At 39.6% G+C, this 18,278-nt stretch overlaps 1 protein-coding gene across 1 annotated transcript in view; it reads left to right on the forward strand.

The window, feature by feature from the left end:
• The first annotated feature begins 2,629 nt into the window (after positions 1–2,629).
• Positions 2,630–18,278, forward strand: part of LOC137286218 (nuclear pore complex protein Nup205-like) — a 43,694-nt gene continuing 28,045 nt past the window's right edge. Inside the window, exons 1-15 of the mRNA XM_067817940.1 lie at positions 2,630–2,680; positions 4,915–5,057; positions 5,542–5,713; positions 6,467–6,685; positions 7,181–7,266; positions 7,951–8,176; positions 8,836–9,000; positions 9,289–9,401; positions 9,511–9,573; positions 11,981–12,094; positions 12,782–12,901; positions 13,219–13,369; positions 13,710–13,903; positions 14,569–14,751; positions 15,087–15,134. Coding sequence (XP_067674041.1) covers positions 2,650–2,680; positions 4,915–5,057; positions 5,542–5,713; positions 6,467–6,685; positions 7,181–7,266; positions 7,951–8,176; positions 8,836–9,000; positions 9,289–9,401; positions 9,511–9,573; positions 11,981–12,094; positions 12,782–12,901; positions 13,219–13,369; positions 13,710–13,903; positions 14,569–14,751; positions 15,087–15,134 — 2,028 coding nt within the window. The 5' untranslated portion in view covers positions 2,630–2,649. The remainder of the gene's footprint in view (positions 2,681–4,914; positions 5,058–5,541; positions 5,714–6,466; positions 6,686–7,180; positions 7,267–7,950; positions 8,177–8,835; positions 9,001–9,288; positions 9,402–9,510; positions 9,574–11,980; positions 12,095–12,781; positions 12,902–13,218; positions 13,370–13,709; positions 13,904–14,568; positions 14,752–15,086; positions 15,135–18,278) is intronic.

The raw sequence follows: 18,278 nt of genomic DNA on the forward strand, positions 1-18,278 counted from the left end.
AAATTTTACAATGAATGAATGAATTATAGTAAGAATTAAGAGCAAGAATTATGTGAGTAAATGAAAGAAACACAATAAAAGAAAGAAGTACATATGTGAATAAATGAAAGAATAAATGATGCACCGCGGCCTTCCCTCCCATAACATGTTAAAGACCGCAAAAAACGTCGCGAGAACACGAGTTAACTCCAGTTGTCCTTTTTAAAAGATCTACTTTGAGACATTTTTGTTTACATTAATAATTAATTCAGACATCTTATTGCATGTGGGGAATGGAATGGACATTAACAAAATGTTAACTGACACTGTCACACATCCCTCAAAAACAGAAAGTGTAAAACTGACACAAAGCGTCCTAAACACCTTTCCTGTTTTGTCAAATACATGTAATAAGATTACCAAGAAAGAAAGAAGTTATGGAACTATAACCCTCAATCATCACAAACATCAGTGGTGGATCTGATCAGATCGGCGATATCTGATACACCCTAACATTTTGTTTTAGATTATGAAACTATCACTATTACTTACAAACACATTTCACCTGAAAGTATATTCCTCTCATAAGAATAAAGGCGTACATGAAAGATGTTTTTGAGGAAATAACGAGGAATACTCAAACAGCGGCGCACAACATTTCAATGACGCATCAGAACAGATCGGCGATACATCATATTTTTCACACATCTGAAATACACCTTAACATTCTTTTTCAGATTATGAAACAATCACTATTACTTGCAAACACATTTACGTGATAGTATGTTTCCCTCATAAGAATTAAAGGTTTATGCGAAAGATGTTTTTGAAGAAATAACTTGAATCACTCAAACAACGGCGTGTAGCATTTCAATGGCGGATCAGAACAGATCGGCGATATGTCATATTTTTCACACGCCTCAGTTACACACTAACGATTTTTTAAAGTCATAAAACTATTACTATTACTTACAAATACCTTTCAACTAAAGGTATGTTTCACTTCTAAAAATTAAACGAATGTGTGAAAAAAGTATTTATCGGCACAATTTATTCTATCTTCGCAAGAATAGAAGCCGGTGAGCTATAACATACAGGCCTGAAACTTTACTACAAATCTACTGTCCTAACATGGACACTAATACCAATTATTTGACTTAAACTGAAGTGTCAAAATAGTTAACTTATCTTCTACATGTAGGATTTCAGTTGTTACAACACAGCGAATGTAATCAGCTGCTGAAAATAAACCGGTCTCAATCTTAAATACCACGCTTCCGCCATATTGGCTACACTGGTTACGTAAGGACCCGAGACATACGTTCAGGGGCTTTTCGGGCAGTTTCTTCTCCCTCTCTATGTATTCTCCCTGGTAATATGTAACAAGCTGTGTCAAATGCTTCAAGAGATTACATTAACTGCCTCCAATCTGTACTCTGTCACATATTTTCATAGGTCGCTGAGTAATACTGATTAATATTAAAACACATTTTGACTTTAATAAACGGTTGTTATGTCGCGTTGTGATCATTTTGACTAGATGGTCATTGCGCCTTGAAGATGTTTTGTAAATTATGAAAGGGTTCAGAAGGAAATGGCTCCTTGCAAAAATGTTCACAAGCACTTTTGAGAAAATGAAACTGCTCCCCTAGTTGTTGTATGTGTATTTCTAAACATCTTTGGCCTTTACATGAAATGGTTAATGCTACTTGAGTTATTGTAAGTGAATAACAAGAACTAACAATCAAATGACACGTCCGGCTGTCGATTCCATGCTTTATAGGTTGCTATAGTACTTGTAAAGAGGGGTCATGTTAAAAGAATAGGAAAAGTCAACTCATATGTCTTGTCGACCCATATTCCAGTGTTTTTAATCTCGATAAGAAAAATAAAGGTTTACACACACACCCACACCCACACACCCACACACCCACACACACACCCACGCCCCACCCCCACAATTTTATTAACATAATAGTCGCTGACTTGATCACCGGCTTGTTTGCATACCGCAGCCATATAGCTGGAATATTGCGATACACTCCTAGGCCAAATGTAGAGATATCATGAAAATCAGGTAATATGATACACCCAGCCTTATTACCCATACTGCATATCTTGACCATGTTGAACACCAGTGCTTGTCACCACACATTAGACAATGTGATCAATTCTCAAGCAGTTTGTTTGTGAACATGTGGACACTGTTTCAACAGTGGACTGAACCCAGTTAGTTTTTAGTAACCTGATACCTCCTGTAGCTAGTTCCACATCAACAAGAATTTTTGGAGGGTGGGAGGTGTCATATTAATTACTGAATAACGTGTCTACTGCTACTGAGAGATCCTAAAAGATAGGGACTTTTCTAGCATTTGGCCTAGGACTAGATACTGCTGGGTGCCACTGCCTCGAAAAACTAAATTCACTCACTCACTATAATTTTGCTATTATTTCTTTAATTTCTGAAAGATTGTTTTAAAATAGTCTTTTTCTGAGTAAAATGTGATGTAGCAGTGAAGAAGACAATCGCCGGACGAAAAAAAAGATAGAAAAGAGAAAAACTAAAACGAGTAATGAATCTCAGGGGTTTGTGTTCTAAACATTAAATTGTTGGTGGTATGCTTCTGAGATTACACGAGTTATCTTACCGGAAAAGTAAGTGCCTCCATCATGGCGGCATTGGGCATGGCGGTAAATTCGGGTAAGCGTTTGAAAACACATGTATTATTATTAAAACGTAGGATTATTTCTGAAAATACAATGTAGATTTACTCTGTATATAATACTGCTTCAGCCACCACGAAGACCTAATTGGTTACATCTAAACAATTTAAATAAACTGTAACCGGCGTGCTTATGGTTCATTATCTTCTTGTTTCCCTTTTAATTTTGAACAACATATTAATATATATTACGGTATTCTGGTCTCTTCTTGTAGATGTCCTAATTTGAAATTACATGAAAAAATCGACACTTTCAGTATTTTGAAAATTGTACTGCTTCAAACATGCGTTATTTCCTTTACAACTATACTATCGAAACTACATAAACAATGTTAAGTATCCTAATTCTTTTTGGGTTTCCTTCATAATTGTTTTGATTATGGTCGTAAAAACAGCGAGACATTTGTCAAAAGAGAATAAATTTTCAAATGCAGTTCATATGTGAAAAGGGTAAGAGTTCCTCCCGTAACCACCACCCCCCACTCCCACCAACTCAAAAACCAAAAATTACGAAATGACATGCATGCCTCACCCTAAATATACATTCAAACAACAAGACAGGTTTAAAAACAGAATCAGTGAACTTATTTCAGTGTTGGAATATTACACCTGGGGAGGTGGACATATAGTGTGATAACATGTCAATTATCTTCTAGTCTTGAAATAAACAAAATATATAATATATGCATGTACTGTGTATGGACAAAGTATGTGTTGTTTTTGGGATGGATGAAATGTCTTTTTGTTAATGTTACTTGTTACTGTCTTCATAATTTTGTTTGTTCGTTCTGCGGTATCAGGCCCCCTTAAGTAATGGAAGGAATTATGGCAAATTTGAAGGAATTGCATCTCAAGTGTAAGCAAACACAGCCCACTCGTGAAACAATTGCAGCGATATCGGTAGTTTAGCGGTAATAACATAAACACAACATCCCTATTGGAAACAATGTCTGTAATACTTTAAACAAGTTCTCTGATTTGACGGTCGGGTCCTGAAACTCACACATCAAAACATGGCATCACTGGAAGGACAACCCATCTCTGTGAGTTTGGTTTTTAGTTTGTACTGTTTTCATTTTCATAATTATCCATCATTGACCACCCGTGTTGAATGCGTTTAGGTATGAGGTGTTGTTGGACCTGTAAATTATTTATTAGGAAAAGATCGTCTCTGCAAAACAGCGTCATAAGTCATGCCCATGGACGTTGTCTACGTCTGAACATCGGAAGCATCTGGAGGCATGACTTATGATGCTCTTTTGCAGTGACGATCTTTTACTAAAAAAAATATTTTATACCTCCGACAACACCTCATACCTAAACGCATTCAACACGGGTGGTCAAAGATGGATAATTATGAAAATGAAAAGAGTAGAAACTAAAACCAAAACACACCAAGATGGGTGCTCCTTCCAGTGACGCCATGTTTTGATGTGTGAGTTTCTGGACGTGGCCGACAAATCACGGAACTGAGCCGAGGAATCTCCGAAGATGGCCGATCTTGTTTCAAGTATTACCGACATTGTTTCCAATAGGGATGTTGTGTTTATGTTATTACCGCTAAACTACCGATATCACTGCAATTGTTTCGCGAGTGGGCTGTGTTTGTTTACATTTGAGATGCAATTCCTTCAAATTTGCCGTTGTTCCTTCCATTACTTAGGGGGGGCCTGCGTATTATATGTATATGATACCTGTCTTTAAATAAGAGTCTGGACAAGATCTAGTCATTGACGTTGTGAACATCAATCTACGAAAATGAGATATGACGACATGAATTAACCAAGTCATTAAGTCTGAGCACCTGGTCCTGCGAGTTCCCTTGAATGACTTGCAGACCACTTCTAATCCGACTTTTCACATGCGGATATTTTGTTTGAAATATATTTTGGACATTGAAAAGGATTTGATGACAACCTTCCAAGCAATAACCACACTTACTGATGAAAAAATTAGAGATATGTTGAAACAACAAAAACAGTTGGCAAGAGTTCCGCACATAACCCCCGCTTCAAATGTATCCTATTTATTAGAATTATTTCGAGTTACACAACAGTAACCGTGGTAATCACCCTGCACATGCTATAGTGAAAGTTTGGTAGTGGACAGAGTGACAGTATTAGACACAGAATGGGCATAATTCATGTTTTGTTTCCATTGGCAGCCATTTATTTGTCTAACCATGTTGTTTCTTTGCCTTTTATGTTTTTAGGTGCCCGTTTGTGGGGCCCATTTAAAGCATTATATGATGTTGTTGATGCTGCCATCTACAAGCGCCGACCAAACTCTATTCATGATCTTGAACTATCATTACGGAAACATAAACCAGACTTTATTTCCCTTCTCAAAACACCAGTAAGTATAAATACAGTCAAGTCTCATTATTCTGACCATTGCTATCTGACAATCGACTTTATCATGCGTTTTTGTTGGTAACAAACTGAATAAACATAATTTAGTCACATTTATTTAATCTGACAATTTGCTGTGCAATGCACGATGTGGGATTAACAAGACTTGACTGTATGGCTTATGATATTTTGTTAAAGAAATCATGAATATATGGAGATGTTGTACTTGTTACATTTGACCCTGATTTCCTTGTCTGCTGATTCCTGACTGGTGTTCCTTTCATAAAATTGTGTTTGTTTAAAAGTTCCTATGTAAACAACAATGTTAGATTATCTTGAAATAATGTTTTTTATTCCTTTTGAATTGTAAAGCATGCACCATGCTGCTGGACATTAGGAGCACTATTGATGACATTCTCCAGAATAAACGCTGCATTGAGGTGGCAGTGGAATGTTGATTACTGAGGTCTTTGATATCAATGTCACAGGCCAAGAACAACCTTCACCGTGAAGCTGTCAAGAAGTCGACCACAGAGGGAATTCCAGTTCAGGGAGAACAGAGAAGTCAAACCTTCTCACAGCAGTTCGTAACAGAGACCCTCATCCTCAGTGACCTATTTGACCTAAATGAACTGGCTGCCATGGAGCTGCTTATGGCTGGTGAGTGTTTAGAGTTTCTTCTGGCTATTGAGTACATGGAGTTTCTTAAAGTTGGTGAGTTGAGGGAGCTGCTAAGAACTGATGAGTAGGTAAAGCCTCTCACTGTTTGTGAGCATGTGGATTTACTAGTGGTTTGTGGGGACACTAGCAACCATATTGTCTTTCAGTCATTTAGTACATATGCATGTCAGAAACCAATGGTCGTGGATTTGAATCTGTCCCTTATGATGTTTCTTTGCACCACACAATGCTTTATTAACTTCACTGAAGTAGGGATGGTGGGGTAGTCTAGTGGTTACAGCGTTCGCTCGTCACGCCGAAGACCCGGGTTCGATTCCCCAAATGGGTACAATGTGTGAGGCCCATTTTCTGGTGTCCCCCGCCGTGATATCGCTGGAATATTGATAAAAGTGGCGTAAAACTCACTCACTTACTGAAGTAATTGTCAATAATGCAAGACTTCCCTGCAACATCAAGCTGACATATCTTGAAATGTTTGAATACTGTTTAAAGCTTACCCAAACATACTTAAAGCTGATCAGTAAAATTTTTTCTACCAGTGAAATCTATCGAATGTGATGAAAACTGAATGTGATTCATTGCATTGAAGAGTTTGTCATGCTAAAGGCCTTGTTTCGATTCTCCAAATGGGTACAATGTGTGAAGCCTATTTTTGGTGAGCCCTGAAGTGATACTGCTTGAATATTGCTTGAAGAGACATATAACCACTTGCTGGATGATTTGTTTGTTCAGGTGAGAACCAGCTGCCTAATTACCCTGGCCTGACTCGGGGTTTGGTGGCAGTCATCCTTTACTACGATGGACGCAGGAGCTTAGTGAATGCTCTCCGCATTTTGCTCCAGTCTCGAGAAGGGAGGACTTGGACGCTAGGCATGCCCTCTGACTTATCTCACCTCATACAGACCTTCACGACACAGCTGGTGGAGGAGGGACTTGTCAACAAAATACTAGGCAAGCAGAAACTTACACTTACAGCGTGGTTTTGTTTCGGTGGATATAAATGTCATGACCATTTGTTCCTTTTTCCTATAAAGATGATTACACCCTCCTTTCGCATGCACCTATGAAGATCAAGGTTAGAACTGATGTTAAGTAATCATGCTTGATGTAAGGGGAGACAAACGTTATCAGGTTGTCAGACTTGCTTACTTGGTAAACATGTCATTATATCCTAGTTGCATAGATCAATGTTCTTGCTGTTGATCACTGGATTACGGACATATAGCTGGAACATTGCTGAGTGTGGTGTGAAACTGTTTTGTTTTGTTTAAGAAGACTAGCTGTCACATCAACTGCCTATAGAAATCAGATCTGTGTGTCTGCTACTGCTCTTCAGTAGTCTTAGGGCATTCCAGGTGCCATTCCCATCCCATGAAGAGTTCCAGATGATTTGAGATACAAATTGTTAGAACATTTGTTTCAGTCATGTTGCAATTTGCATTGTAGATTTGATCCGATCTATGAGTGAAGTAACGGAAATGGACAAGCTCCAGAAGGACAGAGCACTTGGCCCTCCCAAACACAGAAAACAGGTAGGTAAAGATTAATATATTTGATTAAATTTTAAATGTGATGAGTTCCCCTTTTTTGATTGTAGGCTCATGCTTTTGGTTTTCACCAAAGTTGTGAATGCTAGACACTAGCATCACTTTAGGCTGTCCGGCTACATTAAGCTGACATACATCTATATCACTCTGTAGACCAGATTCCGTCCCGCATTTACCAGTGGTGCTGAGATCAATGAAATAATAGTTTATTGATTGTTTGACAATCAAACTGTGATAATCGATTGAAAAAAATGTCCAGTTGATAACTTTGTATGCTATCTTCAAAAATACTATAAATGATTGGTCTACATGCAAGAGTTGTAAATGCATCCAGATAGGTTTGCTATTACAATCGTGTCACAGGAAGTCAAGTCTATTTTATAGCTTGGAGCAGTCATTTTCTTCTTTTGCAGATAGTGGCTTACAGCGTAATAACAGTTTTAGCTTGGTTACATATATTATTTAGACCCTTGTTTAATTACATGTATGAATATACAAGCAGCTGGTCTTGTGTTCATAATTCCATACTTGTATGGATCACTTGTTGATAATTCATCAACAGAAGAGATTGATAATCAATTATGGTTTTAGAGGTTGATTCCCAACACTATCATTTACTAAACATACTGCTAAACTAGTCTTCATTTTCTACTTTTTTTCTGCCTGTAGGTTGTGGAACTGTTCCGAGAGATCAAGTTGTCATTGGCTGAATGTCTGTTCTGTCTAGCATGTCAGCAGCCTCTCAGTAAGGCTGACACCTTGAGGCTGATTGCACACCTAAGGGAAGACAACTATGTAACTGGAGATGACAAACTAGATCCAGTGACCCTTTGTCTACTGTTGACACTGATGTATTGCTTTGATGTGAGGATCCTGGAACAGGAAGATGCTGCAGGTACTGCCCACAAAATGCTTTACCTACTTCTTTTGGAATCATGTTTCATGTTGGTGTGTCACTACTAATGAGTTGATACATGCCACTTGTAGAGACATTTTGTAGAAGTCCACAGGTTTTACAGTAATTATCCCCCGCGACACATTTTGCAGGCGTGTTAAAATGCACCCTGTTTGTCCGGAGCAAAACTTTAAAACCATTCAATATTTCTTCACCAGACTAGGCACATAGACAGATCTGGTGGAGTATAAGTGCCTTTAGATAGTTTGGGTATTCTTAATAAAATATTTTTTGCGTTTCCATGGCAACAAGTGTGACTTAGACTGATATTGGAGGTAATGCTCTTTTCTGGAACTCTAAAACCGTTCACTATTTCTTCACCAAACTTGACTCAAAGATTGATCTAGAGGAGTATTTTACCATTGCGGGGGATATTGATGACTGTGTCTTCTTGTTTGAATTAGTTTGAATTTTTATGTGATACAAAATGTGCTGGTTATAGTTTTAATAGGTTACCTGTGTTACATGCATGAAAAATAATTCTAATTCAGTGACTGATTTTTTAGCTTGAGCTCATAAAACGTGATCATTTTCATTTTTTTCTTGTTATGCTACTACATACAATGCATCTTATATGCTCCAATGTATATTTCACTCAGAAATTGCCCAACGATTGCCAGTGATTTCTGACCCAACGTACTTGATGGAGATCCACAGGGAGATGGTCTCTGTCTCTGCTTGGGCCATCCCAGGATTGAAGGCCTCTGTGCAGTTCGCATGGGCCATGCTGCTAAGACAACTCTCACAGTACCCATTGGCTGGAGGTAGGACTTGTGACCATACCGTTCAGTAGTTTTGGGGAAAATGTGCAGATCAACAACAAGGCACGTTTTATTGAATGTGCTCCTAAATGGTATTGTCAATCATAACTTCATTTAATGACAGTGCTCAAAGTTAATTGGGTTCCCAAAACTTCATTTTGCACTAATATATTTGAATAGAATGACCCTCAATACTTTGATGCTTTCCATGGGGTTATAGCAAGATCCCGTTGACTGTCTGGTTTGATTCAGGACACCTAAAGTGCAATGAATAATCTCTTACCTGTACAGGTGTGACTGAACCATTTGAGGATGATGAGGCTCTCATGGACCAAGCTATCGAGGGCAATGTCTTCAGCTTTCTACGCAGTTCTGTTGTTGCGCTACCCGAGTTCCACCAAGATGTGCGTACAACCAAAGCTTCCACTTCATGCAAATATTGTTATGTCTTCGAAAATAGCTGTTTACTCTATTACCTGATGCTAAATGTATTTCTTCTGTGTTTTTCTTCAGGAATTTTACTGTCGCCGTTTACACTGTCTGATGACAGATCTCATCTACCATATGCCTCTCAAGGTGAGCTGCAGTTCTGTTTTCTCCAGCATACTTATTGTCTAGGCTATTATCCGCTACAAATTGTCTAGATTCAAATAATATACCACAAATCCTTAAAGACTTCATTGCCACTGGATATGATAACCATTTAAGAAGGTTAAGAATGAGAAATCCATAGATTTGTATTATAACGCTAGTGTTTATAGATGTTTCAAGGATTGAAATAGTATACTAGTAATAGAAAACATTAAGGAACCAAGAAGTGTTTATTATTGCTTGTGTTATCTTTCAATCCCTAACTTTTCTGGACTCTGTTGTGAACTGTCTGTTGTCTAAATATGGAAGTGTTGCAGACTGGTCAGATAACAACACTTGCTCACTTGATCATTACCATACTCTTCTGTACCTAGTGGTTGTTTGGTTATGATTATTGACTTCAACAGACTTACAATTATTTTGCTGTGATTGCATTACTTAATACCATGACATGTCACAGCACTTATCAAGCTGTGTTTCATGTTTGTGAGCAGTATTGAATTTGTGTTGGAGATGACAGATTTTTTGCCCCGCTGCAAGGGAACTATGTATTCAACAGCATCTGTACTTCCTCAATTCTTGTTAACACGATATCTCATGAACTGTTGTACCTAATGTCTTCAAATTTGGTACGGCCTACACAGGTGGATTACGCAGACACCAGTCGATTTGGGTAACCATGACCTTATTTTCAAGTTCACCAGGGCTCTTTGACCACTTTTCAAACGCTTGTTAAAGGTCACATGCAACCAAATAATCAAACATAATTAAAACACATTTATCACTTATTCATGACATATAATATACATTGCTGCTTTTAAAAAAACAAACAAACAAAATTATAAGCGTACGATCGCGATTCAAAAGTGCAATATTTTGTACTTGGGCTTACTTCCCCCGAAACGAAGCCCTCGGGAGACCAAACCCAGTCATAGCAGGTGGATATGCACTCAAGTGTAATGACGGCTTCCGATTGGCTGTTTCATTTGCTGATATGCTGAGGGTTCATTGTGTGTACAGAAAGATGATCTGTTTGATGGGCATTTTAGAAGTATAGTCAGTCACAAGAAAGTAAGACTCTTTATGGATAACAACTTCTTTTTGTGTACTTGATGCGTCGTTGCAGTATGGATTCATATTCTGTTGTCAAACAAAATCATATACACTTAAAGAAGTCGTTATCCATGAAGAATGTATATAGAGATGTTGGGTTTGGAAAATACATGTTCTCTGAATTTGCGCTCGATCCAATCAAATATCATGTCAGTAGAGATGGTAAACTAGTGCATGGCTGGAATCTGTCCAAGTACAAAGCAGGACTTGAAACTGACAAGAGTTTGCACCAGATCCAGTCATCCAAAAAAATGAATGTAGTTTGTTTGCAACCCACAGACATAAAAACATGTCGTGTATCACACGTGCCTAATTACATAATGTGGCAGACACGGGACTTGGGTGCACGAGTCATAAATCAACTTATTTTCTTTATGTCATATAGTCTGATATGTGCTAAGTTCAAATTGCACGTGGTCAATGATTGAAGCTGTGTATTGCATGTTGTCTTTAGCAGACAGGCAGACAGGCAGACAGGCATATAGGTGTGAATAAACCAGACACTGATCTTTCTCTGTGACAGAGTCTGCTTACCACAATCAACAAGTTTTTTAACGTAACGAGTAGATTATTTACTTGTTTGTGTACACAACCGAGAGTAGACTACTGCACACGTCCTCAGACGCTGGGCATGCATACTGTTTCAAGCTCCACGAACCTATTCAGTGCGCATGCGTTATGGACACAGTGCAGCACAGCTGCTGAAACCAGTTTCCCCCCCAGCGCTGGGGGAATTTAGTGAAACGTTTGAATTTGCGGGTTTTTCTTTCATCGCGTTTTTTTTTCAACTTTATAGGTTGAATTGGCATTTTTTATGATTCGTTTCGGTAAGTGCATACCGAAAGGTACCAGAATCTGCAAAGTTGTGTTTTACGTGGCATGTGACCTTTAATGCGATATCTCATGAACTGTTGTACCGAATGTCTTCAAATTTGGTGACAGCCTACAAATTGGAATTACACAGACATTTTGGTGACCTTGATCTTATTGTCAATGTCACCACGACATTCTTTTTTCAAAGTTATGTGGACGCGATATCTCATAAAACGTTGCAACCATTGTCCTCAGTTTTGTTGACAGCCTACACTGGATGATTATGCAGATACCAGTCATTTCATGCATCTTGTGTGTGACCAAAAAATGAAAAGAAGTGAATATGTTCTAAATATTACAGTCTTCTTTAGTGGTGGGGGACATTGCCACATTAGTGGCAAACAGTTGTTTTTATTGGAACCAAGTCTGTACATTTATACGTGTAACATGAATCTGTTTCTGCCAGGTGAAAGAGCTGCGTAATCGTGGTGATGAAACAGCTCGTATCATCATGGCATATCAGGTGGAGGGTCAAGAGGCGCCACCACAGAGGAGAGACCTGGAACATATGTTTGGTCTGGTCAGTATTATCCTGTGTGACATGTAATAGTGTTTATGTGAACGTATGATTACAAGAATGCATAATGAGTGGATTTGGCGTTACAGAATGCAAATTTCATGTGGTTTGGAATGTATTGTAAATTTTACTTCTCTCTTTGTGGTTGCTTTTTGGAATATTTTCAGTGTTGGCATTATTAGACATGGGGCAAGAGGGCTTATTAATTACTCAACAGTATTGAAGGAGGTGTATCTCATAAGGGCCCTTTAGTATATCAGGTTGAGGCTTCTTTTATGCATGAATAATGTCAGGTGTGGAATTAAAGTACAAACTAACATTAACAAATTTAATTTAAGTCAGGCATATAATCAGGACATATTGTTTCAAATGCTTTAATGTATTCAGGGGTTTACATGACACTGCAGTGTGTGTCCAGTATACACACTTACATGAGTGTGGAAGAAACATAGGTTGTGTTGCAATCGAGATAGAATTCCATTCACTATACCGAATTGCTTAAAATGCGGAGTGTGGTTGCTGAATAAGATGACATAGCTGTGTGTTTTTTGCCTTAACACCTGGGTGACCCATGGCCTTCTCATTTTATTGCACACTGGTATGTATGTTTTAGAAAAGCAATAGGTACATATGTATGTAGTGTACTTTGCTCATGTGTTGTGTGTTGTACATGTGTTGTGTGTGTAACAGATTGGTGAGCTGTACATGAAAGACCCAATGAACCTAGAGCTGTCCTTGGAGTTCTGGTGTCCTGCTGAGTCAGCCGGGGTGCAGGAGTCCTTCTACAACTACCGACCACCACCCAGACAAGTAAGCATATCAGAGCTGAGTCAGTCTCTTCTTACAAGGAAAGAAAGTGAAAGTATTCAGTCACAGAGAGGGTTTATGGGCCACATCCTGGCTACACAAAGCAGTCTAAGCTCTCAGACTCCAGTGCTCTATGTAGACTTCACAGTGTTTTAGCATCTTAGACTTTTCAAATCTTGTAAATGTAAAGAGGCAGCAAGACTGGATGGTCTATTGGACGCTGATATTTTATATACTATCTGATGCACGACTGGGTAAGGTATAATTTCCAAAGGGAGGAATGTCGTCAGAATTTGATGGACAGCATTTACTACCTCCAGGTTGCCCTGTTCAAGTTTATCCGCGGTGCCGGCGACCTACTACCAGCCCCACTGTATATTCCCTACATCAACATGCTGGCGGGCCTGGCCTCTGGGCCACAGGCTGCACAACATTGCTTCAATCTTCTCAAGGCAAATGGAAACAACTCAGGTAGGTACCGGGATTCTTAGACTTCAGCTGTTCAGGGCTGCTTTTCATCACTGTTTTAGATCCAGATAGTTCTAGGTTTCAATCCCAGCGTCCCATGATGATCCATCATTCTCTTATCGCACTTTAAGGCTGGGTACAACATACGAACCCCATTTCTGGTGTCCACTCTTGTTACATTACTGAAATTTTGCTCAGGTTGTAAAAGCATACTAACTGTCTCGCAGTGACCAATAAAACAATTTAAGTGTCAGTGTACACCGAACATTCAAAGTTAAAAGATCTAGTGTTGCTTCACCCATTATGGTAGATTTTACTGAGGAACCATATCTCCCCTGACCAGGTGGGTCATCAAGCATGGTGTCCTGGGACCACATCTTTGTGTCTTTGAACCAGTACTATGCCAGTCTCAGGAGAGAGACTCAGAGCTCTGTGGACTCAAACATGTACAGAGCTCCTCCAGCAAGAGCCATAACTCCTCATGAACTGGAAGGAATACTGTCAGTTCTGAAACTGATTCGACGTGTAGCAGATGAGGTATGTATTCTGCCTTTTTTCATTAAGATGGCAATAATCTTTGTGAGCCAGTCTTCCACAGAAAGACTTGCAGTGCTGAGAGTTGGACCAGACAATCCAGTGATCAACAGCGTGAGCATCAATCTACACAACTTGGATACAATGACTTGTCAACCAAGTCAGTGAGCCTGACCACCTGATCCTGTTAGTCACCTTATACAAAAAGCATGGGTTACTGTAGATCAGTTCTAACCTGGATATTCTCAGTTCCTTGAGAGTTTGAGGGACTGAGTTTTACTTCATTGAGCCTACCCCAACACCTCATGTTGACGCTTTCTACAAAGTCTGAACTACAGTGGACAGTTGTAGGCTGAGGGACAGTAATGTCACTTGAGGCTTGTCTCTGGATGGTTTCTTGTGCTTCTGTTCTACCACACACTGAAGTACATGAAGTATACCTCTGTTGAGATGGTAATGCCACATATTCAGTTTGGGCTGTATGTGAAAATGAAAATTCAGTGTTCATGAAATCATTGACAGTGGTAATAGGAATGTCGCACTATTTACATTTGTTTGATGATTATAAATGTGGTTATTGTTATCGAATTACAGTACTGCTGACACAGCATTATTTTGTAGTTCACTCTCATCAAATTATAAGAGTTGTTGACTGTGTATTCTTGTAGAATGAGAACTGTCGTGGAGCTTTGTTTGAGAACCAGCAGTGGGGGTCTGTCATCATGATGTTTGGTCTGGTGGGGTGCAGCATCCCCTCCAAGATGAAGGCTGAACTGCTCCGCACCCTTGCTGCCATGGCCAAGACCCCATCCATTGCTGCCAGCATCTGGCAAACTCTGGAAGTGGCACAGGTATTGTCTTGTCTAATCGTTGTCAGGTTTCCATAGATTCAGCTTGTATCAGGCCTAACTTCGAAGAAATTTAGATACACAATATTGAAACAGATTATCCGATCACCACTACGTCAGCTTGCATTTGGATTAAAAGAAAGTATTATTTCATCTTGAAAAAATGATCATTTCAAGAGATCATATGTCCTAATGTCTCTGTTTCTGATCAGTTGTCGCTTCTCAGTGACCACGAAAGCTGTCATTTGCTTTTATTTGGAATATCATATAGTGTATTCTTTATCCGACCATCTGAAACTTCTTGTGATCATCAAGTTAATTACAAGCTGGATTTGCAGGTTTTGCCGACCACAGCAACCAGTGCTGAACAGAGAGGAGGCATTCAGGTATGTCAGTCACTGATCCACAGAGATGGGTGTGTGCTCATTCCCCTCTGTTAACCTCGGAGATATCATATTTTTACCTTGTGCTGCATTACTCCTTAATGCATTTACTGCTTTCCTTTTGACAAGACGATGGAAATGTCGAAGAGAAGTTGTTCCAACTGTCGAAAGTGACCCTGAAAGTGCTGACATCAGGCATCCTCACATTACTGCTTGTCACCTGGCTGACAGGCCATGCGATATTTTACTGCATTAAACTTGCGTCTTAACACCTTAGTGTGTCCCTTTGTTTGTCATTGTTTCTTTTTTACACCTTTAAGAACGGTTTGTGACTTTTCTTTTTTGAAGAGATGTGTATTTATATAATTACTTGGTCTGCACATTATTCATTTTTTTCATGTTTGCTTCAGGTAATCTTTTTATTACCTATTTTATCTATGTTATCTACACTTTTTCTCTTAATGTGTAAATTTTGTCAGTTTTTTTTGTAGCATATTTTTTTAACTTAACCACATGTTTGGTATGCGGGAAATCAGTTTTCTTTTTTCATCTTGTGTATGTTTCTTACACACGTTACAGGATTGGTTTTATGCTTATGTTGCAGATTTATGCCACATTGTGTTGCTTGCAATGATAGCAAGTTGAGTAAGAACCCCCATCACAGGTGTTTGAAGTGCACTCGACAGTGTTCTCTGACTTCCAAGTGTGACTTTTGTCTTAGACTTTCTCCTACAGCTTATAAGAAGTACTTGTATGTATCTAAGAAGTGGCTTACACAACAAGCTTCCTCTGTCTCTCAAGAATTATTATTTCCCTTGGCGACTATCGAGATACACGGTTCTTTGGAGGAGAGAGCTACAGTGCGTAATGACGATAGCACTTGCCGCATTGGTGACGGCGACTCTGCTTCTACTTATTGGATGCCTCAATTTGTGCCTGAGGCATTGGCACTCGACTCTGATATATTTGAAAGTATGACCTAAATATAGAAGATATAGAAAGGTGTGACAGTGAAATGGCCGCCCAGCTTGCCTTGCCTTGTTTTCGGCCTGACAAACGCTTCTGTCGCTTTGATCGCTTAAAAAACTGCACAATTCATTCTCTGTTGACTTCTGTAAAGTGCCTTGCATATCACTAACCTGTTGATTATATTTCTGTTTAAAGTGGGGCGGTGGGGTAGCCTAGTGGTTAAAGCGTTAGCTTGCCATGCTGAAGACCCGGGTTTGATTCCCCACATGGTTACAATGAGTGAAGCCCATTTTCTGGTGATATTGCTGGAATATTGCTAAAAGTGGCATAAACCTAAACTCTTTCTATTTAAAGCTTTCACAAATTTTACCTTCCGTTCTCGGACGAAGTCAGCAGATATACCCGGAAGTAAACAAATCTCAAGCTACAGACCAGCACTGAATAGCAGAGTTTCTGATTGGATTGTGTTTTCTATTATTCCCACCTTTTTAACACTAAACGATAACGTCTAATCCATGATGATCTTGTGTCTCTGTAACCAGGGAACATCTCACTCTCCATCCCTACTGCGTCAAACTTTCTGATTTTTTATCTTGCTGATCACCTAGACCTGACCCATCAAGACATTCTTGTGGACAACCGTTTCAGACCGGACAGAATAGCTCCCATGGAGTGGATGCTTCATCCAGAGGCGTTCGCCATTGTTTGACACAGTCCTGGCTATCCCAACATATACTTGTTTACCATTTGTCAGAATTTCCAGATCCGAACCTACATATCACCAGTTCTGGATCCTCAAGCATGGGTGGTGGACGGTCTCAGCGTTTCTTGGGAAAACCTGAGCATGTACGCTTTTCCACCATCTTCTGCCCAAGGTTCTTCAGTAGATCAGGGTGACTCATCACTTCTCTCTGATTTTGGTCACGCCTTGGTGGCCAACGGAAAGTTGTTTCAAGGATCTCAGAAAGCTTGTCGCCCACGAGACTCTCAAACTCCCACAGTGGCCAAATCTGTTAGTGCATCCACGAAGCAGGTTGCCACATCCAGTTCCAGATCTGTTCGTCTGCACGCTTGGTATATTTGCAGAGTGCTAAGGGATATTCTGTTAGAGCTGTGTCACTCTGGCACACAGTCCTTCTGCTTGGGGGTTACTAGCATATAATGACAAATCCTTTGAGAGTTTGTATAAGAAGAAACCTCAGGAACCTCAATCACAGTACCATTATGACATATTTGGTAGCTTTGAATTTGGTGTTAATTGTTCCTGAGAACAGAAAGATGACCAAGATTCCGGAATTGCAAGCTTTGTTGTTCTTTCCATCTGGAGGATCAGAGGGCAAAGTTCATACTGCCTGCTTGGGACCTGAACATGGTGCTTTGCTTGTTGTGGGTGGCACCATTTGAGCCACTACACCATTTTGTTTTCCAAATTTACTAAAAAGATGATTTTTCTTCTTGCTTTGGCAGCTATGATGAGTTGAGCTGCATGCCCTTGATGTCACCCTTGTTTGTTTTGAACAGACCGCCCATGGAGCCGTTCACTTTGGACTGTGCTGGGATGTTGTTGTGGGTGATCAGCTCCAAGGATAGCCGGACAGATCTTTAGACGATTCCACCTCTGTCTTCGATTGTGGGATCTGAGGATGAGGTGGAACTTCATTTCTGCTCACTTTGTGCAATTAGATGTTTCCTGAACTGGTCTAAGTCTTTTCGGGTTACAAGGAAATGAGCCTTTACTCCTGTTAGTAAGACATCTAAGTCGGAAGTGATTAGTAACACCTTGGTGTTGTGGTTGCATGCTACCATTCTCCAGGCCAACTTGGACCATCCTCGGGCTAATAACCCTCATGAAGTTAGAACTGTAGCCTCCATGATGGCCTTCCTTATTAATCGCTCCATTAAATCCATCATGAAAGATGTTTTTGGAAATCCGACATGGTTTTTGCCAGTCAGTACTTGAGGCCTGTGGCTCTGGAGGATGTGGAGGGTGTACACAGTTTTAGTCCCTTGGCGGTAGCACAGCAGGTTACAAAACCCAACCACCACTGACACCATTAACGCCTTGCGACTCTCCTGGTGTATGTCACTCTAGATGAGCAGGTTCTATGTTGTCTGCGTTCATTTGTTAGGTCAGTTTTAGATTGTATCTTTTGCTTCTTTCTTTACTACTGCCATATA

This window comes from Haliotis asinina, chromosome 6 (genome assembly GCF_037392515.1).
Source record: "Haliotis asinina isolate JCU_RB_2024 chromosome 6, JCU_Hal_asi_v2, whole genome shotgun sequence".
Classification (NCBI taxonomy): Eukaryota; Metazoa; Mollusca; class Gastropoda; order Lepetellida; family Haliotidae; genus Haliotis; species Haliotis asinina.